This window comes from Coregonus clupeaformis, chromosome 39, assembly GCF_020615455.1.
Source record: "Coregonus clupeaformis isolate EN_2021a chromosome 39, ASM2061545v1, whole genome shotgun sequence".
NCBI lineage: Eukaryota > Metazoa > Chordata > Actinopteri > Salmoniformes > Salmonidae > Coregonus > Coregonus clupeaformis.
The window spans coordinates 12,645,428-12,671,717 of NC_059230.1; the positions used below are offsets into that span (position 1 = coordinate 12,645,428).

Below are 26,290 nucleotides of genomic sequence, written 5' to 3' on the forward strand. Positions count from 1 at the left end.
TTCCAAAAAAACAGAAACAAATTACAGGGCCTCATTCCACCATCTGCCTCATCTCGCGACCTCACAACCTTTTCACTTTTGTTTTCCAAGATGCCTTTCCTTGTTGAACGAATCGTTTCGGACAGGTCATTTAACACTAAAATGGATATTGGGGGTAGAAGCCAAAATGAAACATCAACAGTAGCCTCTTGAAACAAATATGTGGCCAACCCAAATGGTTTGTTCTCTCTACTTGAATCCAGGTTGCAGGACTTGGCAGTACATTGTGTTGCTCATTTTCCGATTTTTTTACGTCAAAGAGCAGCTTAGGCTGGTCAATGGGGAGTTCCGTTCCCAATAAGCTGAATTCTGATTCATATTGTTAAGATAATACAATGGGAATTGGTCATGTTGATGCCAGGACAACACTCTGAAGAAAAAATACAAAAAAGCAAAGTGCAAGTTGAAACAGGGAGGGTTGTCCTTAAACTTGTTCAATTAGGACACAGATTTTTGTTTTCCATTGCAAAATGTTTTGCTACGATGTGACCTGAACACGACCCAGTGGACTCTCTGGCCAATTAGAAAACAGGAGTAAATCAGTATCAGTGGAAGTTTTAAGGCCTTGTTTTCAATATCTCTGGCTGTGCTAATGTTTTGTGCACTAAGGGTGCTTCATTCATTCAAAAGAGTTTGTGCAAGGGATTGTCTAGTGGTTTCGATTCCAGGAACCACCCATACAGTGCCTTGCAAAAGTATTCATCCCCTTTAGCGTTTTTCCTATTTTGTTGCATTACAACCTGTAATTTAAATTGATTTTTATTTGGATTTCATGTAATGAAAATAGTCAAAATTGGTGAAGTGAAATGAAAAAAAAACTTGTTTCAAAAAATTCTAAAAAATAAATAACGGGAAAGTGGTGCGTGGATATGTATTCACCCCCTTTGCTATGAATCCCCTAAATAAGATCTGGTGCAACCAATTACCTTCATAAGTCACATCATTAGTTAGATTGCACACAGGTGGACTTTATTTAAGTGTCACATGATCTGTCACATGATCTCAGTATATATACACCTCTGAAAGGCCCCAGAGTCTGCAACACCACCAAGCAAGCAGCACCATGAAGACCAAGGAGCTCTCCAAACAGATCAGGGACAAAGTTGTGAAGAAGTACAGATCACGGTTGTGTTATAAAAAAATATCAGAAACTTTGAACATCCCACGGAGCACCATTAAATCCATTATAAGAAAATGGAAAGAATATGGCACCACAACAAACCTACCAAGAGAGGGCCACCCACCAAAACTCACAGACCAGGTAAGGAGGGCATTAATCAGAGGCAACAAAGAGACCAAAGATAACCCTGAAGGAGCTGCAAAGCTCCACAGCGGAGATTGGAGTATCTGTCCATAGGACCACTTTAAGCCGTACACTCCACAGAGCTGGGCTTTACGGAAGAGCGGCCAGAAAAAAGCCATTGCTTTAAGAAAACAATAAGAAAAACACGTTTTGTGTTCGCCAAAAGGCATGTGGGAGACTCCCCAAACATATGGAAGAAGGTACTCTGGTCAGATGAGACTAAAATTGAGCTTTTTGGCCATCAAGGAAAACATTATGTCTGGTGCAAACCCAACACCTCTCATCACCCCGAGAACACCATCCCCACAGTGAAGCATGGTGGTGGCAGCATCATGCTGTGGGGATGTTTTTCATCGGCAGGGACTGGGAAACTGGTCAGAATTGAAGGAATGATGGATGGCGCTAAATACAGGGAAATTCTTGAGGGAAACCTGTTTCAGTCTTCCAGAGATTTGAGACTGGGACGGAGGTTCACCTTCCAGCAGGACAATGACCCCAAGCATACTGCTAAAGCAACACTCGAGTGGTTTAAGGGAAAACATTTAAATATCTTGGAATGGCCAAGTCAAAGCCCAGACCTCAATCCAATTGAGAATCTGTGGTATTTTTACATTACATTTTAGTCATTTAGCAGACGCTCTTATCCAGAGCGACTTACAGGAGCAATTAGGGTTAAGTGCCTTGCTCAAGGGCACATTTACGTCATTTAGCAGACGCTCTTATCCAGAGCGACTCACCAATTGGTGCGTTCACCCTATAGCCAGTGGGATAACCACTTGGTATGACTTAAAGATTGCTGTACACCAGAAGAACCCATCCAACTTGAAGGAGTTGGAGCAGTTTTGCCTTGAAGAATGGGCAAAAATCCCAGTGGCTAGAAGTGCCAAGCTTATAGAGACATACCCCAAGAGACTTGCAGCAGTAATTGCTGCAAAAGGTGGCTCTACAAAGTATTGACTTTGGGGAGGGAATAGTTATGCACGCTCAAGTTTTCTGTTTTTTTGTCTTATTTCTTGTTTGTTTCCCCCAAAAAAATATTTTGCATATTCAAAGTGGTAGGCATGTTGTGTAAAGCAAATGATACAAACCCCCAAAAAATCCATTATAATTCCAGGTTGTAAGGCAACAAAATAGGAAAAATGCCAAGGTGGGGTAAATACTTTCGCAAGGCACTGTATGTAAAATGTATGCACGCATGACTAAGTCACTTTGGATAAAAGTGTCTGTTAAATGGCATATATTATTATTATATAAAGGGTTGTTTTTGAAGGCTTCCTAAAGCATATTTAATTGGATTGGGATATAAGCATTTTCAAGAACTCTACTCTACTCACATAAGTGGTGAATGAAGAAAATATGCACAACTTCAATGATTTATTTGAAAGATAATGGTGGCAAGGCTATGCGACAGTAGCTGAGGAGAATCATTTGCAAACAGGCTGTAGTTACAGCGGTCTCCTGATGATAAAGACATCAATTGTAACACCCAGAGCACGGCGGCTTTATCAATTCCTTTGCATGAATGAAGGCCTTTTCATCTGTGAAGGTTAAATATCGCCAATGAGAGTCAATACCTGAGAATTGATAATAGGCTTACCGTTGCATGCCATTTCCATGGAAACAACAATTTCACACTAGCTTCTGTGTCTGTGTGGGCCTGTTTTATTCTCTCTCACTCTTCCTTTCCTTTCTGCAGTTTTTCAAGGGCATATTGGGAGGATAGCAGGGATAAAATAAAATAAATCTACTTTGAATCCTGTACACAATTTTTTGAGTTCAAAGGGAATATATTCTCTCGATGTTCTGGGTTTCTGTTGGTGGGTCAGCCTGAGATACACATCAATTCAACCCCCCCCCCTTTCAAGACTACAGCACACAGGTAAGATCTATAGCATTCATTGTTTGATAAATGAACACTGAGTTGGTGTGTGTGTGTGTTTGTGTGTGTGTGTGTGTTTGTGTGTGTGTGTGTGCATACGCAGTGTGCTTTGTTTGTGTATGTGCCTTTATGTGTGTGTGTCTGCGTATGTGCTCATTGCCTGAGTGTGTGCAGTGTGTGCATGTGCCTGTGTGTGTGTGTGTGTGTACAGGTGTGTGCAGGCGTGGGATTCATCCCACGACAAGTGCATCTATCTTTATATGTTTCATGTCTGTACCTGTGTCTCCCATATCTGAAGAGTAGTATAGCTTATTCCTCTGAACTCACAAGGGCATGCCAGATAGTGTGGAATGTTAACTTCCTTCAGAATGATGTACAAGATCTGAGGGTAAAATACTGTATGTTCCAATAGTACTGCTGTTTTGGACAGTATGCAACAAATCACAATGAAAGCATTCTAGTGTCATACAACTGATGGGTCATTTACCTCTGCTAGAGGAGAATGGAGTAGATGTCTCACGTCTTGCTGGTAGGAAATGTAACATTCATCATTGATGTTATGACTTGTTAAACAGGCCTACACGTAGCATTAACATTCCATGCTCATTAAAGGCATGGATCATATGGTCCAACATCCCCCAAATACCATTGAATGCCTCTGTCTGAACACCATGTGAAGGGAGGAGTGGCACACAAAAAAAATTGAGAGAGACTCATGTATCCAACAGCACCTTTTAAAAAGACACCTTGACAACCTCGTCGAGATCCGGAAACATCCATGTGTCAGAATAAGAAAGGCCACACAAAGGGTACTCCTTTTGTCCGACTGTCTCGACAACCATCCATATCCCATAATACCCGTTTTCCAACCCCCACTTCAAATAGGCCCTGCTTTGTCACAGGATGGGGGGCACACAGCGAGGCTCGCACAAGCTCAATGAGGCATTATATATCCGTCAAGGGCGAACGTCTTGTGATAGTCCATCGCTATAAATGAGCTCTTGGAAGGACGGAAGGATGGGGGAAGAGATGAGGACTGGGGATGAGCCGAGCTTCTTTAAAAAGGGTATTTTCACCAAACAGCATGGGCTCCGGTCAGGGGAAGTCATTGGCTTTCAAGGGCCTCTTACTGTCTGTCTGAGAGGACTCAGCACACACAAATGTATACACACTAACACACATACGCACAGGCATTCACACCCACGCACGCACAAACACACAGGTTGGGCAGTGTGGGTTGCTAATATCAGAATCTCAGGTGCCACCTATTGGCAATGGACCTTTAAGCAAGGCATTTAACCTCTAACCTGCTTCCGGGGCCCTGCTCTGTGGTCTACTATGTGCTACTTCCAGCCTCTCTTGTGTGTGTGTGTGTGTGTGTGTAAGAGTTGCTTGTTTTTTCTTCTGAAAATCCAACAGTTCCTCTTTGCCAAAAATTTGGTCAAACATCCCAATTAGCAATCTTAGAAAAATATTCAAAGGCTTTTCAGTCAGACATAAATATTCATTCCAAGTTTATGTGATTGAGATGTAGGGTCTTAATTCGAGCCAGTTTGCTACAGCAGGAAAATGCAGCATGAGGAAATGTGAATTATTATGTGGATTATAATTAATTGACATTTTTGTAGGAGTTCATACATTTGATACAAGGGGAAATCAAGTCTGACATTTTAAAAGTGGAAATTACAAACTTCAGAAGCCTTTTTAAACCTCAATTACACTAAGTTGTCCTGCAACAGGGTGATCAAATTAAGATCCTACATCTGTACTTCAGAACATGACGCCAAGCAGAAAAAAACTGTCATCTCCCTCACAAGCTTCACAGAACCAAATTATCTCAGATTTGTAAGACAGTGCTTTTGGATACTTGTTTGGAAACTGTGTCAGTACTATATCCACCTCTTAGACATTCAACTTCCTCTAAGAACAGGAGGGGGTAAAGGAAGGGGTAAAGTAGGGGGGAAAACGGAGGAACTTTTCACAAACTGTCTGTGCAAGTCGAAACACTGTCTGCAAATACATGTCAAAAGGCATCACACCTTCGCTTAGCGCTGCAGGCATAAAGTGTCACTCCTAACATCTTCTCTGACAAGAATGTCAATTTATACATCCACCGTATTTGATTTATCACCCTTTTTTCTATTTTGATCTTTGATCAACTGTTGAATGTACCATTCAGGCGGGTGACTAACTCTGTCGATCACCTATCAAATCAACCACCAGAGCCTCCTCACCAGTAGTGTGTTTGCCCTCGGTCTCAAGGAGAGTCCACAGATATCTCCAAGCTGGGATATCGACAGACACATCAAACAAGGAGTTGATAGACAGAAATACCACCTGTCTATTTTGTCAAAGGGAAGAAAAACGATGTGGCTGTCAATACAAAGCCCCAAAATCAAAACAGTGAATGTCATGACAACCCCATCCAGAGAATTGTGATTCGTAGATGTTTGTGTCTTGAAAAGCATGACTCGAAGGACTGGTTTTAGTTTTTGTATGTAAATGTGGGATATTGACTTTCTATTTACATGTTGCCAAGACAACAAGAAAAAAAGGAAAATAATCAGTCAATCAAACCACTGGGTACTGTATAATAAACTTTGCCTGACTTTCAGTGGTTTTGATCATTTGCGCCAAAACTTTATAGATTATTATAACTTCTTGTGTGCTCTATAACCGGGGTTGATTTAGATCATGAGTTCATTATAAAAATGTATTCACTTTTACTTTTTGTCATTTCAATTAAACCTTTTGCTGGAGTGCAACATATTTTCTTAGAAAACGTTTTGTTTCCTGAAACCCTGTAGAATAGAAACAGCTCATGTCAAGACATGAATGATTGTCAACGAGCCAAGCATGAACCACCCTAGCATGTAACAAAAAGCATTATGTATGGACACATAAATGATTTCCCTCTAGTCCTGTAATGGACTTTAATCTACCATCTTTATGAATGATATGTTACCAAGATCACTTGGCTCACTCAGACTCTCTCTCATCTCACATACCTCAAATAATAACCCAGAATGCACTGGCAGAGAACAAACCTTGAGTCAACACCAAAAGACGTTTCCAATAAAAGTTAAAATGCACCTGTCCATCAAAGTCTAGCTTTTTCATTACCATTCAAGGTTTAGGAGCCATAGAATGGCATTTCCCATTCAAGTCAATGTTCTGTGATTGAGGGGACCAGGGGCCATATTGAGTGGACTGATGACCCACACGATGACTGCTTCCGTCTATCCAGTCAAATTGAAATGGTCTGAGGAGCTTTGTCCATTCTAGTAATTATCTTTCTACACTGCACTGCATAAAATGAGGTGAGTAGTTAACTCAAAGAGAAAGACAATAACTGAACAGTTTTGAACAAATTAATTTATTTCAAATTGAAGGGGAAGCAAGAGCGAGTAAGTGAGAGAGAAAGAGCTAGCTATATTTTGTTGTATTTTTTTCACTTTCACTTACAGTAGCTAGAGAATGCAGCTAGCTAGTTATTCCTACTCAAACACCCGGCTCAAGCAGAGAGGGATGCTATGTTAGCTAGCTGGCTATGGCTGTCCAACTCTGGAACTCTTCCAAGTCAAGGTAAGCTTTTGGTTTTATTAATTTATTGCTACCGGGGCCCGCCAGTGTAACTGCTCAACTGCTTGCTGACTGTACACTGTACTACATGATTGTAGCGTTTTTTTTAAATTCATTTTATTTAACCTTAATTTAACTAGGCAAGTCAGTTAAGAACAAATTCTTATTTACAATGACGGCCTACCCCGGCCAAACCCGGACGACGCTGGACCTATTGTGCGCCGCCCTATGGGACTCCCAATCACGGCCGGATTGTGATACAGCCTGGAATCGAACCAGGGTCTGTAGTGACGCCTCTAGCACTGAGATGCAGTGCCTTAGACCGCTGCGCCACTAACGTGTTAGTTCTAGTAGCTATGTTGACTATGACGTTAGCTAATATGGTGACAACAATGTAGGCAGTGTGTAGCGGTTATGATATGAAGGTTTGGCATGGTTTTTTCACATGGTCACAGACAGCTGATGTGTTGTGCACTGAAGAACACAAGCATAGGGAAAAGGTGAGAGGAGGACAGCGCGTAGATGCGAGAAGGAATTATACAACGAGCAAAATGATCATGCTGTTTGTATGGGGCTGCTATGAAAGTGAATTGTGTTTGCGTGTGATCAGGTGTGTATTCATTCCACCAATTCTGTTGAAAAACGTTTCTTAAATGGAAGCAAACGGAACGGGGATATACATACCTGAATTTGACAATTGAAACTCTCGTTTGCAACTGTTGGACTAATGATTACACCCTAAATCAACTAGATGCAGGCAAGAGTGTGCAAGGAAGTACTGAATGTGTCACTGTCTGTCACCGTGATTACTCACATTTTTCTCTTAACCTGTGCACTTACTTTGAAAACTTTCATTCATAGGTTAGGTTGTAGCAACCTCATGATGGGTATAGGGAACATGTGAGTATCATGTAGTAGCCTAAACCTATTGATGTTACATTGAGCTGGGTGAATGGAATATGAATGACAGTCATCCAATATGCTGTAACAGAAATAAGATTATCATCCTCCCTCATCTTAAACGTCACTGACCGACACTGATTGCAAAAGTATTTGATCCCCTACTGATTTTGTACGTTTGCCCACTGACAAAGAAATTATCAGTCTATAATCTTAATGGTAGGTTTATTTGAACAGTGAGAGACAGAATAACAACAAAGAAATCCAGAAAAATGCTTGTCAAAAATGTATTAAATTGATTTGCATTTTAATGAGGGAAATAAGTATTTGACCCCCTCTCAATCAGAAAGATTTTTCTGGCTCCCAGGTGTCTTTTATATAGGTAATGAGCTGAGATTAGGAGCACACTCTTAAAGGGAGTGCTCCTAATCTCAGCTTGTTATCTGTATAAAAGACACCTGTCCACAGAAGCAATCAATCAATCAATCAGATTCCAAACTCTCCACCATGGCCAAGACCAAAGAGCTCTTCAAGGATGTCAGGGACAAGATTGTAGACCTACACAAGGCTGGAATGGGCTACAAGACCATCGCCAAGCAGCTTGGTGAGAAGGTGACAACAGTTGGTGCGATTATTCGCAAATGGAAGAAACACAAAATAACTGTCAATCTCCCTCAGCCTGGGGCTCCATGCAAGATCTCACCTTGTGGAGTTGCAATGATCATGAGAACGGTGAGGAATCAGCCCAGAACTACACGGGAGGATCTTGTCAATGATCTCAAGGCAGCTGGGACCATAGTCACCAAGAAAACAATTGGTAACACACCTACGCCGTGAAGGACTGAAATCCTGCAGCGCCCGCAAGGTCTCCCTGCTCAAGAAAGCACATATACAGGCCCGTCTGAAGTTTGCCAATGAACATCTGAGTGATTCAGAGGAGAACTGGGTGAAAGTGTTGTGGTCAGATGAGACCAAAATCGAGCTCTTTGGCATCAGCTCAACTCGCCGTGTTTGGAGGAGGAGGAATGCTGCCTATGACCCCAAGAACACCATCCCCACCGTCAAACATGGAGGTGGAAACATTATGCTTTGGGGGTGTTTTTCTGCTAAGGGGACAGGACAACTTCACTGCATCAAAGGGACGATGGACGTGGCTATGTATCGTCAAATCTTGGGTGAGAACATCCTTCCCTCAGCCAGGGCATTGAAAATGGGTTGTGGATGGGTATTCCAGCATGACAATGACCCAAAACACACAGCCAAGGCAACAAAGGAGTGGCTCAAGAAGAAGCACATTAAGGTCCTGGCGTGGCCTAGTCAGTCTCCAGACCTTAATCCCATAGAAAATATGTGGAGGGAGCTGAAGGTTCGAGTTGCCAAACGTCAGGCTCGAAACCTTCATGACTTGGAGAAGATCTGCAAAGATGAGTGGGACAAAATCCCTCCTGAGATGTGTGCAAACCTGGTGGCCAACTACAAGAAACGTCTGACCTCTGTGATTGCCAACAAGGGTTTTGCCACCAAGTACTAAGTCATGTTTTGCAGAGTGGTCAAATACTTATGTTTCTCATTAAAATGCAAATCAATTTATAACATTTTTGACATGTGTTTTTTCTGGATTTTTGTTGTTGTTATTCTGTCTCTCACTGTTCAAATAAACCTACCATTAAAATTATAGACTGATCATGTCTTTGTCAGTGGGCAAACGTACAAAATCAGCAGGGGATCAAATACTTTTTTCCCTCACTGTATATACTTATTAAGTGACTTTAACTTAAAAAGATTGTCATGTTCACTTAACCATATTGATTTAATTTAACTAGTGTTTATGTAGAGTTGAAAAAAATATATCATTTGTATTACTCATATGAAGGAAGTACAGCTCACTTCAGCTATTTAAGTCCCAGGACTTATCCGGTTTTACAGTGTATGATTGGAGTGATCCATTTAGGCCATGTAATGGTTCTAGGGGGAAAGAGCCCAAAGCCCGGTGACCATGGGGACCTCCCACCTCATTGATCCCAGCCAGGATTAAGACTCCGGGGGTCAGCTCAGGAACATTTGCCCTCCTGCATTTGGCCATGTATGTTGTTAGGGTAATAGCTTATAAAACATTGCCATTGATTTTCAGGAGACAGACAAAGCCCAGGTCTTGGACGTTTTAGGGGAGGGGGTGGACATCAGCAAGCTCAGCGCTAACCTGTACCCAGTCACCGAGAGGGATTGGCTAAAAGAGTTGATCTATGAGAGGCCAGAGTTCATGGGATGCCAACAAAAAGAGTGGTGGGATGCATTATCTCAACATACATTTTTGTCTTAAGTCCAGCCATAAGGCTATTGAGGAAGACATGAGACAATACTAACATGGATGTGATAAAGCAATGTTCAAATTCACTGGATACATGTTCCCATATGGGCATATATTTTGTGCTGGATATGAATACTCTGGTTGACCCTTGTAATATAGTTAATATGGTTAATGGTCATAATGTATTGATTGTCCTGTTGGATTGACTAGATTGCTTGGTAAGTTGGATATATTATAGAGGGGAGACAGAGCATTCAATCAGTATTACCCCTAGTAAGGAAACATGCTTTCACAATAGAAACATCTGAGGGCAAGATAACTTCAACTTCAAACTCCTACATTGCCATTGCAGGACTGTAGAGACAGAACACACTGAACCAACTATGTTACACTTCACCCCCCTTTGATGACCTCCTCACTGCACCTGGGTCACTGCACCAATTTTTTCTGGGGTTGGAACCCTGCCCTCTTGAGTGCCAAAAGACTATGTTAGCTGGCAGAGCTAAAGCTTAGGCATTAGTTCAGAAAGCTAACACAAGTATTCAGGTCCAACCCAGGTTGCCAGATCAGCACACATTTCATGCCAGAGGTCTAGTTTTGCTATTGTAAACCGTTATGTTACAGGGAGACGTGGGGTTGCCAGATTGTGGACTAACCTGAGGGGGAGGCAGCCCACCGGCTCCAGGTGGGCAATCTGGCAACATGGTGGTCTTCTGAGGAGTGCTGCACTGGCAGTTAGGGGAAGGGTTGGCCATGCTCCAGTTTCCGTTGATGAAGATGTCGCTGATAGAAGGATCCACTGTGGGAGTGAACCACTTAGAATCATTCGGGACACATGGGAGATTTCTGGAGGAAAAAGAGAAAAACAACAATGATGATGATGATGATGATGATGATGATAATGATAATGATGATGATGATGATGATGATGATGATGATGATGATGATGATGATGATGATGACGATGATGATGATGATGATGATGATGATGATGATGAAACATGAGAATCCATTTGCTAAGCTTCATAAGAAACCAACATGATTCAATAAAGAATACATCAGAATAGGAAATATTGTGCTTCGGCAAAGGAATTCTCAGCAGTTATCCTCAGAAAGACATGCCATTCTCATTTAATACCTGTTTAGGTCTAGCTCATTCTAAACATCGATACTAAATCACATTATCAACACAGCTACACCATACAAGTCTCCTTATCTAAAACATGGAGGTAATGTAGCATGTTTCAATAAGCAGCTGAAGAATTAGGGAAGCAGAACAGCTTGATAAAGCATGTTGAAACTGATCAGGCTTGACAGAGAGGAGATGGAGCGGATATGGGATATCAGGGGTACTTACTATTGTCAACATTATTCCAACCCCTAACCGTAAGACAAGGCAAATCTACACAATACCAATAACATTCATCTCCGGGAACCCCAGAACAAATGCATGAATATAAAATAAATGGTGGTATAAAAGTTAGAATGATGCAGTGAATAATGTATTATTTGTATTAATGTTTACACGATACATTGTAAATGCCTTTAGTCGTATGCAATTCATATTTGAAGAATATTATTCCATGGTTGGATTAAGTCAATGATTTACTTTACCGGATGGATATTGTGTTAGAACATGTAAGAATAAAACTAAACTTAGTCTCTCAAAGAATTATCCTCCATGAGATACTCAACTTCAGATTTGGTCAAAACAACATTTTTATAACAACATGCCAATGGGGCATATGTGTACCCAATTCCAAATCGACCAGCTTCAGCTTTAGATTTGTTCAAAACAACATTTATATTGACTTATTGAGGTAAACGATGTGCCAATGGGGAGGTGTTTGCCCAATTCCATATCGACCCTTAGCCCCTACCCTAAATGCACTTGTGGAGATCTGAAAGAATGACAAGTAAACAATGTTGGAAGATTTCCACCAAGCATGTCAGAGGGTATCCAATCCTTTAGAATCTCAACAAATGCAGGGGGATATGGGCTAGCTAGAGGACAGTTTGGGCCTAGGTGGCATACTCCAACCAACTACTAACCACTTAATCAATTGCATATCACATTTTATTACATTATTATGCTTTGCACCCTTCTCCACTAATCAAAATAGCCAGGTACTTTGGCTGGCTGAACTTGGAGTACTTCCTGGACAATGTAGTTATTGTCATGCTGTGCAAGAACATTTGAAACAGGAGAAACACTGTGAACAAAACATATTTAGTAATAATATGTGGATTGAGGGACAGGTGTGTTAAAATGGCCACTGGTCATACTCACGGTATCGGGTTGTTGGCCATACAGCGAGTCCCAAACCCAGGATTATTCACCAAAGAGTCCGCCACCTGAGCAACCTCTGTATTATTTGGCGGTCCATCATTGCTGTAATGAAATTGGACCTTGTTAGTTAGACTCCAACACTATCCCTTACAGGAGGGCTAATTATCTACATAATCCAAGGCGATCGTCTAATCGTTGAATTGCCCACCATCTTGGATTTACAAAACATTCCCTGTCCCCACAATAACAAAACAGACTGTGCAAACATTCAGAGAATGGAGAAACATAACATTTTGAAAGGTGCAAACGGCAATTTCCAACCACATCCCTTAGCTTGATAGGAAACCAAGTGGTGGGGCTGCCATTGACTGAAAAACAAATTAAGCATTGTGGCTTTAAGAGCTGAATGTTAGGCAGAAGTCCAGACTCAAAGCAGTTGAATCATGCCCTGACCAACTGTTTATCCTGGTGGAACTTTGGGAGTTTCAATTACTGGACCAGATACTGTATGCGGGGGTGATCAAGCACGCCATAGCATTGCTTAGTTCACTGAGGGCTTGGCTCACGGAATCAGCGAAGATGAAGAGGATGGGTAAATTTGATCCATCTCTAGATAGAGAAATTGGCCAAAAGGAAATGAGACCAACAGGAGTGTGTTTTGTGCTTTTGGATTTAAAGTAGTGCATGATACCCAGCTAACATGCAACCAGGTTTAGTTTAATGAAGGATGAAAGAAGAATCATTGTGTGGCACTGGCATTTTGTTGAGAACATTACATTTCCAAATGAAAACACACCACTGAGCACATATGGATGAGAAAAGCTCTTGGCATTCTGACTGAATGGAGCACATGTCAACATAACATAAACTCTGTGTGTGTATATGATTGTATGTGTATGTGTGTGTGTGTTTGTGTGTGTGTGTGTGTGTGTGTGTGTGTGTGTGTGTGCGCATCAGAGCTCGCTATTGTACATATGTGCCTGGAGGAAAAACAGACTGTTTTCTACAATCAATGTATACACAAACTCTGCTCTTTGTCTTGAGTGTACCTTGGCTCTGTGAACACAGCGTTTTATAAAGATCATGGCTAGGGTGCAGCTGTAGTCACTGTTGGCCAATGGGTAATACAACATTCATAGGCACATTTATCTCTCATGAAGGTCAACCTATCATTTCCCCCACCATAAGTGAGGAGATCAATCGAAGTGGCTGATTGTAAAAATGGATTTTGCTCAGCCTTCTGTTTTAACATTAACAATAGCTGGGCCTGCGTCCCAAATGGCACCCTATTCCCTATATAGTGTACTCGTTTTGACTAGGGCCTATAGGGCTCTGGTAAAAAGTAGTGCACTATATAGGGAATAGGGTGCCATTTGAGACGCAATCTTATTCAAAGTAACAAGACTATTGGGGGGTCAAAATGAGCAGAGACACACTGGAACTAATCTTAGGTTTAATCTTAGGTATATCTACAGAAAGGAAAAATCCTAGAAGTAATAGTCTATTTAGATGCAATGAGATTATAACAAATAATGCAAATCTGAGTGTTGAAATACTAATAGGGTTATTTATTAAAGAGGCTTAATGCTTTGGCAGGAAATATGATGTGTTCAATTGAGTGTAAAATAAAAATGGTCTTACATAAGACTGCTTTGGAAGAAAGAATGGTTTTGATCATCATTTTGGTTGTATAACCTCCACTCTCCAGGTAAAGGAAAGTCAGTCAGGTGGATGAAATTTGTGAAACATCAGAGTAGGGATCTGATTACACATGCAACCCACTCCTTTCAACTCCCCTAATATCTGAGACAGCATTGTATGGATATTACATCGTTATAGGAATGAAGTCCTAAGACAATTCTGTACATGGGACAGTTGTGTTTGAATCTAATAGTGACCATACTGTGATATGAATTTAGTATAATGACAATTGCTTTTTAAACCAATCTTTAAACCTGTATTTTTACCTGTATTTTTTGTAACATTCCCCAGGCACGTTTGGTTGACATTGACTAATTGAGCTTGTATGAATTATGCATACCTTCTCTGTCTCTATACAATCAGCCTGGTATGGCTTTTCCAGCTTAAAACTTCACAAAGGGAAGTGTCTTAAAATGATTCAGGGGAGAAGACAATGTGCAGTAATTGACCACAGAGAATGTCAGAGAAGAGAAAGAACTTCAGCTTGCTAATGATGTGACACATAACAAGGCTAGATTCTGGTCGTTCTGATGAGTTCTGCATATTTAATGTGGTGTAACAATTGCAGTTAAAACTCACTGCCTTTAGTCTAACTTTGACTAAGAAGGTGAAGCTCTACCTGCGATTTCCATAGCAACATGCTAGAGCCTGATAGGGTCTGTTAAAAGGCCCAGTGCAGGCAAAAATAAGTTTTTCCTGTGTTTGTATCATATTGTAAAACAGCTGATGAAACTAATATTGTAAAAGTGTGAACACATGTGATCAGTGTTATTCCTGATAGTTGCTGGTTGAAAATACAATCTACACAGGACCTTCTAATCAGCAGGTTTGCATGGGCTGGAGTTTGGGCTTTCCATGGTGACATCACCATGCGGTAAATTGGTTTAAAGACCAATAACAAAGAGAGTTCCAAACCTCTCTGCTAATAACAGCTAGTTTTCAGTTTCCCCCTCCCCACTCAGACCACTCCCAGACACTCCTAGCAAAATTCCTGCTTGAGATAAAAAGCCATTTTTGCCCATTTTAATGGAAATCTATTACAGTAATGTACTTAATTGTTACCAGAAATGATTTGATATTGATATAAAAACGTCTGCATTGGGCCTTTAAACTGTCCAACGGGATCAATCTATTACAATGTAATGATCTCCCCTGGATAAAATAAGCAAACCTCAATAGAATATCAATGAGCAGGGAATCCAATAAAATTCATTGTCACTGCAGCGTTTGGATACATTAGCAGAGTATCGGCAACTCTATGAAATATTCAACATGTTTTTCACATTATTTCTCAATTTTTCGTGATGAATTTTCAAAGCAAACCCCAAAATGGAGCACAAGAAATTCTCAAAGAAAATTTACAGACGGTGAACTTTCACAGAAGATATCTGTGTTAATGTAAGTCTAAAATCAGGCTTGTCGATATATGTTACGTATAAAATGTATATTGTGTCCATAATAGGACAGCCTCAATCTCAGCAGAAAACAAAATCCTGCTGTCCTAATATGGGCCCTGTAAATATAAACGTTTTTTTGGGCCACTTAAACAAAGAAGAGATAGCCAACATGGTTAAACCAGATATGCAAACGATTCTGCCTTATTCTGTCCGTCTACACCAAGGAGCTCAGCTGGAGTGTACAATTAATTATGGCTTGACATCTGGAATTTGACAAAGTGTACGTGGGAGTCTTCTGTCCTTCAAATAATCAGCTATATGTCTCATTGTGAAATTAATAAAAATGGAACTTCATTATGTTGATGGATTTGACAGATAAGACATTATGCGAATTCTAGCTCCATCAAGGGATCCTGCCATACTCTGCCATGTCAAGGGTGAAGCCAGATTATTACCGTCAGATGGAACACACTGGGCTTTGTGAGGGGGCTACTGTATGCTGCTCCATACTCTCCCCCAGAGCTGTTCATTGACTACAGCTCAGCGTTCAACACCATAGTGCCCTCCAAGCTCATCACTAAGATCAGGACCCTGGGACTGAACACCTCCCTCTGCAACTGGATCCTGGACTTCCTGATGGGCCGTCCCCAGGTGGTGACGGTAGGCAACAACACATCCGCTACGCTGACCATCAACACGGGGGCCACTCAGGGGTGCGTGCTTAGTCCCCTCCTGTACTCCCTGTACACCCACAACTGCATGGCTGCGCTCAACTCCAACACCTCATTAAGTTTGCTGACGACACAACAGTGGTAGACCTGATCACCAACGACGATGAGACAGCCTATAGGGAGGTCAGAACAACCTCTCCCTCTACGTCATCAAGACAAAGGAGCTGATCATGGACTACAGGAAAAGGAGGGCCGAGCACGTCCCATCCACATCAACGGGGCTGTAGTGGGTCGAGATCTACAAGTTCCTCTGTGTCCATGTCAATAAGGAATTAACATGGTCCACACACACCAACACAGTCATGAAGAAGGCATGACAACGTCTCTCTTCCCCCTCAGGAGGCTGAAAAGATTTGGCATGGGCCCTCAGATCCTCAAAAAGTTATACAGCTGCACCATTGAGAGCATCTTGACTGGCTGCATCACCGCTTCGTATGGCAACTGCTTGGCATCTGACAACAAGGCGCTACAGAGGGTAGTGCGTACAGCCCAGTACTTCACTGGGGCCGAGTACCCTGCCATCCAGGACCTCTATACCAGGCGGTGTCAGAGGAAGGCCCTAAAAATTGTCAAAGACTCCAGCCACCCAAGTAATAGACTGTTATCTCTGCTACCGCACGGCAAACGGTACCGATGTCTGGAACCAACAGGACCCTGAAAAGCTTCTACCCCCAAACCATAAGACTACTAAATAGTTTTCAAAATAGCTACCCGGACTATCTGCATTGACCCTTTTTGCACTAACTCTTTTGACTCGTCACATACGCTGCTGCTACTGTTTATTATCTATCCTGTTGCCTAGTCACTTTATCCCTACCTATATGTATTACCTCAATTACCTCATACCCCTGCACATCGACTCAGTACTGGTACCCCATGTATATAGTCAAGTTATCATTATTTTAATATTTTTCACTCTGCATTGTTGGGAAGGGCCCGTAATGTTAGTCTACACGTTGTTTACGAAGCATGTGACAAATACAATTTGATTTGAGTTTAGAAAGACAGTGTGTACGTCCCAAATGGCACCCTATTCCCTATGTAGTGCAATACTTTTGACCAGGGCCTATAGACCAGGGCCTTTTCTGGTGAAAGGTAGTGCCTTATATTGTGAATAGGGTGCCATTTGGGGCACACAGTAAGATTAATTATTTAGTATGCCATTGCAGATCAACCAAGGATCACTCTCTGAAAGGAAAGGGCTAGCCTGGTCCTAGACCTGTATGTCCTTAAGCCAATGTCTCTGACAATCATTGTCATGATGACATATGGGGTTGATATGAAGGCTGGCATGACAACGATAGAAAGAAGAGTTGGCTAAAGCACATACACTTAGAGACCAGACTAGGTGCCTGATTTAAAACAATTATTCCCTCCAAACATTGGTGCTAGAAGCGATCCGCAGTATCAGCTAAAGAATGTGGTTTCTGCATTCACATGAACAATTTTCATAACAATACAGTAGAACTACTTTACATCTTTTAAGAATGATTTTATATCTGTCCTGGTCAGGTTACCCCGCTGCGTTTGCTTCGTTTATTGAAATTCAATACAAAATATCAACATGTACACCTGCACTGAGAAATGTCATTTTAAAGTCTGAGAGCATGACGTTTCAGTGGCTCACCTGTAGAATGTTGTTTGGGGCAGTCCATACATCCAAGGCTGCAGCTCCAGATTGGGGTACTCAGCAAAAGGGGGGACGATGACGGAGAAGATGAGAGACAGGCAGACGAAGACAGCAGGCAGAATCACCTGTGTGACATTGATATGAAATCAGAATCAGCTGCAAAATGACGCTTCTTTAGCTATGTCTATTTTAGGTATCCTTTCCTATCAATACACTGTTGTAACACCGTCATAACACAAGGCTGACACAATGCTTGTCATATCAGTTAATGTCAAATAACAGACTGTCCACAGAACTCTGTTATGATCATAACAAAGTTGGATTTGTTGCATGTTAGGACAGTGTCATCGCTGGTCTGTCATTCATGTCATCATGTGACAGACGCTACATGCAAGTCTTGTATACAGAATACTGTTATAGTACATTATGTTCTGTTATAAAGTTAATCTAATCTAATAGTGGAATATCTAAAATAATAATCTGTGTTATAGCACCACTTTCACCAGCCAACCAAATGCACAGAGCATATTCTCCATTGAATTAGAAGAGGGATGTAGTTTCATGTGTACGACCGAGGCTCCCTCAGGGAACATCAAAGTGTTATTGCACAATCCAATTAGCAAATGCTGGGAGCGATAATTTGTTTTTTTACTTGTCATGTGCTTTCACTCAGATTGGAAATGTGTACTGTACTGCACTGAATACGCATAATTCAAACTAAGTACAGTGCATTTGGAAAGTATTCAGACCCCTTGACTTTTTCCACATTGTTATGTTACAGCATTATTCTAAAATGGATTCAATAGTTTTTTCCCCTCATCAATCTACACACAATACCCCATAATGACAAAGCAAAAACAGGTTTTTAGAAATTTTTGCAAATGTATTAAAAATAAAAAATGGAAATATCACATTTACGTAAGTATTCAGACCCTTTACTCAGTACTTTGTTAAAGCACCTTTGGCAGCGATTACAGCTTTGAGTCTTCTTGGGTATTACGTTACAAGCTTGGCACACCTGTATTTGGGGAGTTTATCCCATTCTTCTCTGCAGATCCTCTCAAGCTCTGTCAGGTTGGATGGGGAGCGTCGCTGCACAGCTATTTTCAGGTCTCTCCAGAGGTGTTCGATCGGGTTTAAGTCCGGGCTCTGGCTGGGCCACGCAAGGACATTCAGAGACTTGTCCCGAAGCCACTTCTGTGTTGTCTTGGCTGTGTGCTTAGGGTCATTGCCCTGTTGGAAGGTGAACCTTCGCCCCAGTCTGAGGTCCTGAGCACTCTGGAGCAGGTTTTCATCAAGGATCTCTTTCTGTACTTTGCTCCGTTAATCTTTCCCTTGATCCTGACTAGTCTCCCAGTCCCTGCCGCTGAAAAAGGTCCCCACAGCATGATGCTGCCACCACCATGCTTCACCGTAGGGATGGTGCCAGGTTTCCTCCAGATGTGCCGCTTGGCATTCATGCCAAAGAGTTCAATCTTGGTTTCTTCAGACCAGATAATCTTGTTCTTCATGTTCTGAGAGTTCATTAGGTGCCTTTTGGCAAACTCCAAGCGGGCTGTCATGTGCCTTTTACTGAGGAGTGGCTTCCGTCTGGCCATTGTACCATAAAGGACTGATTGGTGAAGTTCTGCAGAGATGGGTGTTCTTCTGGAAGGTTCTCCCATCTCCACATAGGACTCTGGAGCTCTGTCAGAGTGACCATCGGGTTCTTGGTCACCTTCCTGACCAAGGCCCTTCTCCCCCGATTGCTCAGTTTGGCCGGGTGGCCAGCTCTAGGAAGAGTCTTGGTGGTTCCAAACTTCTTCCATTTAAGAATGATTGAAGCCACTGTGTTCTTGGGGAACTTCAATGCTGCAGAAATCTTTTGGTACCCTTCCCCAGATCTGTGCCTCGACACAATCCTGTCTCGGAGCTCTACGGACAATTCCTTCGACCTCATTGCTTGGTTTTTGCTCTGACATGCACTGTCAACTGTGGGACCTTATATAGTCAGGTGTGTGCCTTTCCAAATCATGTCAAATCAATTCAATTTACCACAGGTGGACTCCAATCAAGTTGTAGAAACATCTCAAGGATGATCAATGGAAACAGGATGTACCTGAGCTGAATTTCGAGTCTCATAGCAAAGGATCTGAATACTTATGTAAATAAGGTATTTCTGTTTAGTTTTTTTAATACATTTGCAAACATTTCTAAAAACCTGTTTTCGCTTTGTCATTATGGGGAATTATGGGGTATTTTAGAATAAGGCTGTAACGTAACAAAATGTGGAAAAAGGAAAGGGGTCTGAATTAACTAATTGCCACGGATCTATTAATCATGTGTGCATGTGTGCGTGTGGTGTATGCGTGCAAATGTGTGTCTTGTGTCGTGTGTGTGCATTGTTGTGGAAGAGGTGGGTGGGGAGGGTAATTCATAACATCCACCGCTACAGTAGTTACATCATCCTACCCCCATCATCAGCCCCAACCCCCACCCACTCTCTGTTACACTACACAATGAAAGTGATGCAAGCAATAAGACATGAGACCAAACCCCCTTTTTTTTACCCGTGTCAATTATTATGCTCACCATGAACTTGTTTTGGCTGCAATGCATGTGTAAGGAGTTTGATTAAACACTTTCAAACATCATCCATCGTCACCCATTTAGCTTTATTCTCTTTTCCACCGTCGAATCTCACCGCCATGATTTCCCCCCTTTCTCTCCCTCATGTAAATGTTCCCTTTTCATTTCCATTCCCGGAGCTGACAAAAAGTCAAAGACAGAATGCACAATATCTCTTTAATCCCTTGTACCGCTAGGTACTCCACTGAAGAGGGATGTTTGCTCAACTTGATTAATTGCATGCTGCAATTGCCGGAACCCATTCAAACGGTTCAATACATTTGAAAAATGCTATATTTACCGCAGAGTTCTATGTAAATGCGGGCACCGGAAAAGGAATAGTCTGCAATGACTGAAAAGCAGCTTAATGAGACAATCCGTAAGATGGAGGACAACAGAACACACTCTCTGACTGTAATTGTAGTTGGCAGCTGGTAGTAGTTCCTCTGTGTAAACACCCGGTAAACAATAGAGAAAAGTAATTACGTTTACAATGTCAATGCACTTCACAGACTGAGTTTAGCAGCACATACTCAAGTTTGGTGAAACAAGGAAGATCATCATTCTAAATGGGTACAAACACCAAAACACAATTATACTGTGTTGTGATTCACTGTAAAATTGCATTTCATTTGAGGGCGGACTGGCTTGTTGGCATATTACATTTGTTTTTGTGAATCAACTAGCTTGTGAATGCACAGGTAATGTACGGTGTACATATTAGGACATACATACTGCATCAGACATCCAATGAAAAATGCATCCAACATGCTACGTGCTACTCGTAAGACATCTGATGTAGCATACGTCCTAATATGTACACCGGCCTACATGTAAAACAAACCATCAACAATAGAGATATATGATATATTAATAGTGTTCTATTTAATTATATGCAATCAACATGGATTTTGATACGCATCATAACCATGCCACCTTGGTCTCAATCCAGACTGGGGTGGAATCAATAGAGAACCACAGAAATACTATGTATTGCACTCCCTATGAATTTCTTCCACATGATGTATCTGACCCGGGTTGTCAAGGTGATGCTATATACAATGTTGGCCGTTAATGTCACGATCGCTTACAGACGGGACGGACCATGGCGCAGCGTGATATGCGTACATGTTTATATTTTATGAATAAACAACCGACAAAACAATAAACAAACGAAACGTGAAGTCCAAGGTACACAAACAACATACCTAACATGGAACAAGATCCCACAACCCACTAGTGCCAATAGGCTGCCTAAGTATGGTCCCCAATCAGAGACAACGAGCGACAGCTGCCTCTGATTGGGAACCACACCGGCCAACATAGAAATGCCCATACTAGAACCTATAACATAGAACAACACAACACAGAAAATACACACCCTGACTCAACAAATACGAGTCCCCAGAGTCAGGGCGTGACAGTTAAATTATAAACAAGGCTAATTGACAGGAAATAACAATGACTCGCGACAAAAAATTAGACTAATTCACAACAGCTAATAACAGAGAATCACTGCAATACACAGGCTAATTTGATAACTAATAAGAAGAAATAAGCAATTGATGGAACATTTCAGAACACAGCAGAAAGCTACTTCAGGGGCCAAGTTGAAGTATGTAACTTTGTTGCCATTGGTTACATATCTGAGAAGAAGTCAAAGAGCAGCTCAGCCCATCAATTAAACCACAGGATAATAGAGAAACACAAAGAGACTGGAAGGTTAATGTCGTAGGAGTCTACAAAAACCAGACCGTCCTTTCATTTCCCTGTAAGTATGATTTCCCGACAGTGACATAATTCACATTTCAATGAAACTTTCCAAGTAATATGAGCTTAAAATTATATAAGGAAGTAGAATCCTTTCTTTGGGGGGTAACATATGCTGTGTCATGGGCCTGGTTTCCCACATTCAATGTTTCTTAGTTTTTTATGATGATTGTTCTTGAAGTGTAATATTAATACCAATTGTTTAGCATAACACACAAAAGTGTCACTAAATATTAGTACACTTTACCGCAAACTATCGGTAGTGTTGAAATTAAACATTGACTCTTGGGTATGGCCAACGTCTCTTGGGGGTGCACAGCAACAAAATAGTTTAATTCTTATGAGGGGCCTGACTTGCAAACCCCCCTCCACCTGCTTCCATTGGCAGGACGGTCATCTGCTGTGGAGGCAGAGGACTTCCATTTTGAATAAAAAACAATGCTTCCTCACACAAGTAGCTCTGGCATCCCCTTTGAAAAAGGCATTGCAATCAATCCCAGGTATGCACGCCAAGCTCCGATTCAGTCAACTTCGCTCACACAACACAACCAATGAGCTCACCTCACCACCACATCCTTAAGCGTCCATCCCCTAACTTTCGTCCCCATAAATCACTTCCCTTTGAGTCTCACACCATCATCTCTTTTGAATTCCCCACCGGCTCTGTTTGAAGAGATGCTCTCTTCACAATCAGCTGAGAATGGGAGGTGTTTACATGACGGTCAGGCCTTTTGTCAGCCCTGCAAGTGACATGAATGGGGAGGAAGAGAGGAGGAAGGAGAGTAGCCTTGAAACATAGGCTGCATCACAACATTCCCTAGTGCACTACTTTTTCCACTAGGGCCCAAAGTCAAACGTATTGTACTATACAGGGAATAGGGTGCATTTTGGGACTCACTAACACTCCACACGCAACAGAGGGACGTCCGGGATTGACAGTGAGTAAAGGTGAGATCAGTATTGCAGAGTTACAGGAGGAAGCGTGTTCTATAACATGACAGGTGGTAGGTTTACACACGGACAAATGGAAGGAGCGGAGTGGTGCACTTTACGATTACGATGCCTTTGGAGTGTAATTAATTCAATGTCGTGGTATCATTCATCGCTGATGGGGTTACACCACGTCTATTCACGTGTTATGAATATAGATTTTAATCAATGTGATTAATAAGGGGTATATGAGAAAGGAACAAAAAATGTTGAGGTTGGAAGTCAACAATTGTGTGTCATCTCTGATGAAAGAGAAATTGAAGGTGTGGTGTAAATAGATACCCGTGTATTGGTTCTGACTGGAAATTAAAATGACCCACAAAACGATAGAGACACACACTTAATAGGCTAATAGCAACCTGTCAGCGAGCTAATTGTTATGATAATCTTATCTGATACATAACTCATTAAACCACATTAGCATACTCGCAAATTAGGGGAAAAAACGAAAAACAAATCAGACACTTCTCTTTGACTTTCAGCTTCCTATGAATTTAAAGTGGAAAGCATTGTGGTGGGGAGACAAAGTTCACATAGCTGGTGGCTGTGTGTGTGTGTGTGTGTGTGTGTGCGCGTGTGTGTGTAAGTGTAAGTGTGTGCGTGTGTGTAAGTGTAAGTGTTTGTGTGCTCTAAAAATATAGTTTACATTACAGAACATCTCTTAAAGTTTTGCCGACCTCCGTCTCCTTGGCAACAGCTAGAGACAGCCAAAACTCTTCAGATGAGATCAAATCTCCACTGCCCTTAAGAAACTGATACTGAAACTGATCATGCATTCTAGGTGTGTTGCATACACAGAGGCATATATAAGGACTGAGCATTCAAATGTGTGATGTACCTTAAAACAAGTTCTCTCATTACATCATTTCATTTCTACTCCACAGATTCAATGGTTGGTAGTACTATCACATCCATTTATAAAACAAATTCAATCCTAAAGTGCAACCTCTTTTTGTAAAGGGTTTTTTAATGACAGTACTACACTAAATGATATAACAGGGAACAGAGAACTATGGGTGTTGTGTGTGGTCATTACCTGAGCAATGAGGCCTTTGCGGCTCCTGCGTGCGTGGTGGAAGCGTTTGATGAAGAGGGCCAGGAACTGCCTCCGGATCAGTTCCCATCCCGTGATCACACTGGAGCCCTTCCCATTCATATTGGCCACTCTCTCCACATCTAAAATGGAGGGCATACAAAATGTCTGCATTACTACAGTGCATTTTCTGTAGAATAGGATTGTAGGATTGTATGAAGTGTATGGATTGTATGAAGTGGCTCTTAGGTTTGTAGGAAGTGAATACAAATTATTTAGCTTCTTCCATAGTGTAAAAAGAAACAAAAAACACAGTTATCAGTCTCTACCCAAAATAGTAAAACAATCCCCACAAAAGAAGCAATGTAACCTCTTATCGGTCTCAAAAGTCCCCCAAAAATATTTTGGACACAAACCATATTCAAATGGTACACCGCTGTGTGATATTGAATTTGTTTCATAAATGGTCTTGCTCAGGGAGAAATTGCAAAGGCGGCAGACATGTTATGATACTATTGTATCGTGGAAAATGGAAACCTCCTGTGTGGAATATTAATTCAAAGGGCTGTAGGATCATTTGGCTTTCCAAAATGGCCGCTAGTGTGGAAAAGCCACCTGTATGACAAATCAGCTCTCTTGGCAACCAAGGAGACAATGGAGCACGAATGGAACACGAATTGTCACAATGACTGACCTTTTACGTCTTCTCCAGAGTTAATTGTCAGAGAGCCGCAAATAATGAGGCTTTTTTTTTACATGAATGTGTGTGCTGCTGCAAGACAACAAGGCCTTGACTCGGTATACGTACCCTCCACTCTGCTAGTGAACTTCACTTTCACCTCGTCTTCAGTTGGATCGTAACAATAGACAGGGAGAACATAAAGAAAACAGAACATGACCATACATTACACTTAAACATCACGTCTCTATTTCAGAACAGGCTTATTTGTTATTTATTTTTGAAGATAACACTTATCAAAGGTTAAGCGCATACCACTTTTCCCAGGCATTTCGTCTGAAGTTTTCCCGACATTGGTGAGGCTTTGCCGTTGCCTCTTGGATTCCCTTGAACTTCTTGTCTTGCCTCTTACCAAAGCTGCATTGTTAGCAGAAAGAATACACTTAAGATTGGTTGTTTTGGCTTAATCCATTTACAGTTATGAATACCATACAGAAAGAATAGCAACCTGTATTGTGGCATATACAATGTATTATTACTAGCTGTGGGCACTAATATTAATCATTTGATATGATATTGATATCGTCTGATATCGATATGATCTAGGTATATAGTCATATCAGTTTATTCTTCCTGGGACATCCACGGTGGATGGGCTTCCCATTGCATTAAAATTAGTTGGGTAGTTTTAGGCTCCCAGAAGATTCACACCTGGCCCAATGGGCGATCAGCAAGTAGTTGTCTGGACCTTCAAGAGCCGTTGAAGTGAAAGGAAAAGTGAACATTCACACAGTTGCAATGCTTTTTTAATAAAACCAATACAAACTGATATCGTATCAATATTCCATATCGGTGCCCATCACTACACACTACTGTATGTAAAAGCAGAAAACCCTAAAAAAACAGGGGTTTTAAGTAATTGTAAGATTTGAGGTAAAAAGCAAAGGTTGGCTGTAGGTTGAAAAACTAAGTCCTTTGGTAATTGAGCCAAACAAGGAGCATGCTGTTGAGTTAAACTAAATGAGTGCATAATCAATCAAAATACTAGTTCAATCAATGTAGTACAGAGAATCATTGAAAATCAAAGCAGATGGAAGACTCAATGATGTGTGTATGTGCACAAGTGTGTGTGTGTGTTTGCACGCCCCCACATGCTAGTGTTTGTGTCGATACTTCATACAATCAGTCCACGATTAACTATTTTACAAAATGTTTACATTGTAACCCCCAAAATTACACTCAACTGTCATTTTACCTGGTATTTCCACATCAACACCTGTGTCCTCCGCCACTTTAAGGAAAATCTGTGAGATGGAACGCAGCATAATTAGCATAATATGAAATGGCTTTTTATCATCATTTTTCATCATTGAAGTGAAGTGTGTCTTAAACAAATAATCAACACCACTCCTGTAATTAAAAAACAAGGACTATCTTCATTACACTGATAA

The 26,290-nt window shown here is 41.3% G+C and overlaps 1 protein-coding gene across 1 annotated transcript in view; it reads right to left on the reverse strand.

Moving 5' to 3' along the window:
* The window catches only part of LOC121554258 (phospholipid-transporting ATPase ABCA1-like), a 223,508-nt gene that overhangs the window by 78,386 nt on the left and 118,832 nt on the right, over positions 1–26,290 (reverse strand). Inside the window, exons 26-32 of the mRNA XM_045211911.1 lie at positions 26,095–26,143; positions 25,155–25,256; positions 24,969–25,004; positions 24,164–24,303; positions 17,758–17,885; positions 12,302–12,403; positions 10,668–10,857 (exon numbers count right to left, since the gene is read on the reverse strand). Of these exons, the coding sequence (XP_045067846.1) occupies positions 10,668–10,857; positions 12,302–12,403; positions 17,758–17,885; positions 24,164–24,303; positions 24,969–25,004; positions 25,155–25,256; positions 26,095–26,143 (747 nt within the window). The remainder of the gene's footprint in view (positions 1–10,667; positions 10,858–12,301; positions 12,404–17,757; positions 17,886–24,163; positions 24,304–24,968; positions 25,005–25,154; positions 25,257–26,094; positions 26,144–26,290) is intronic.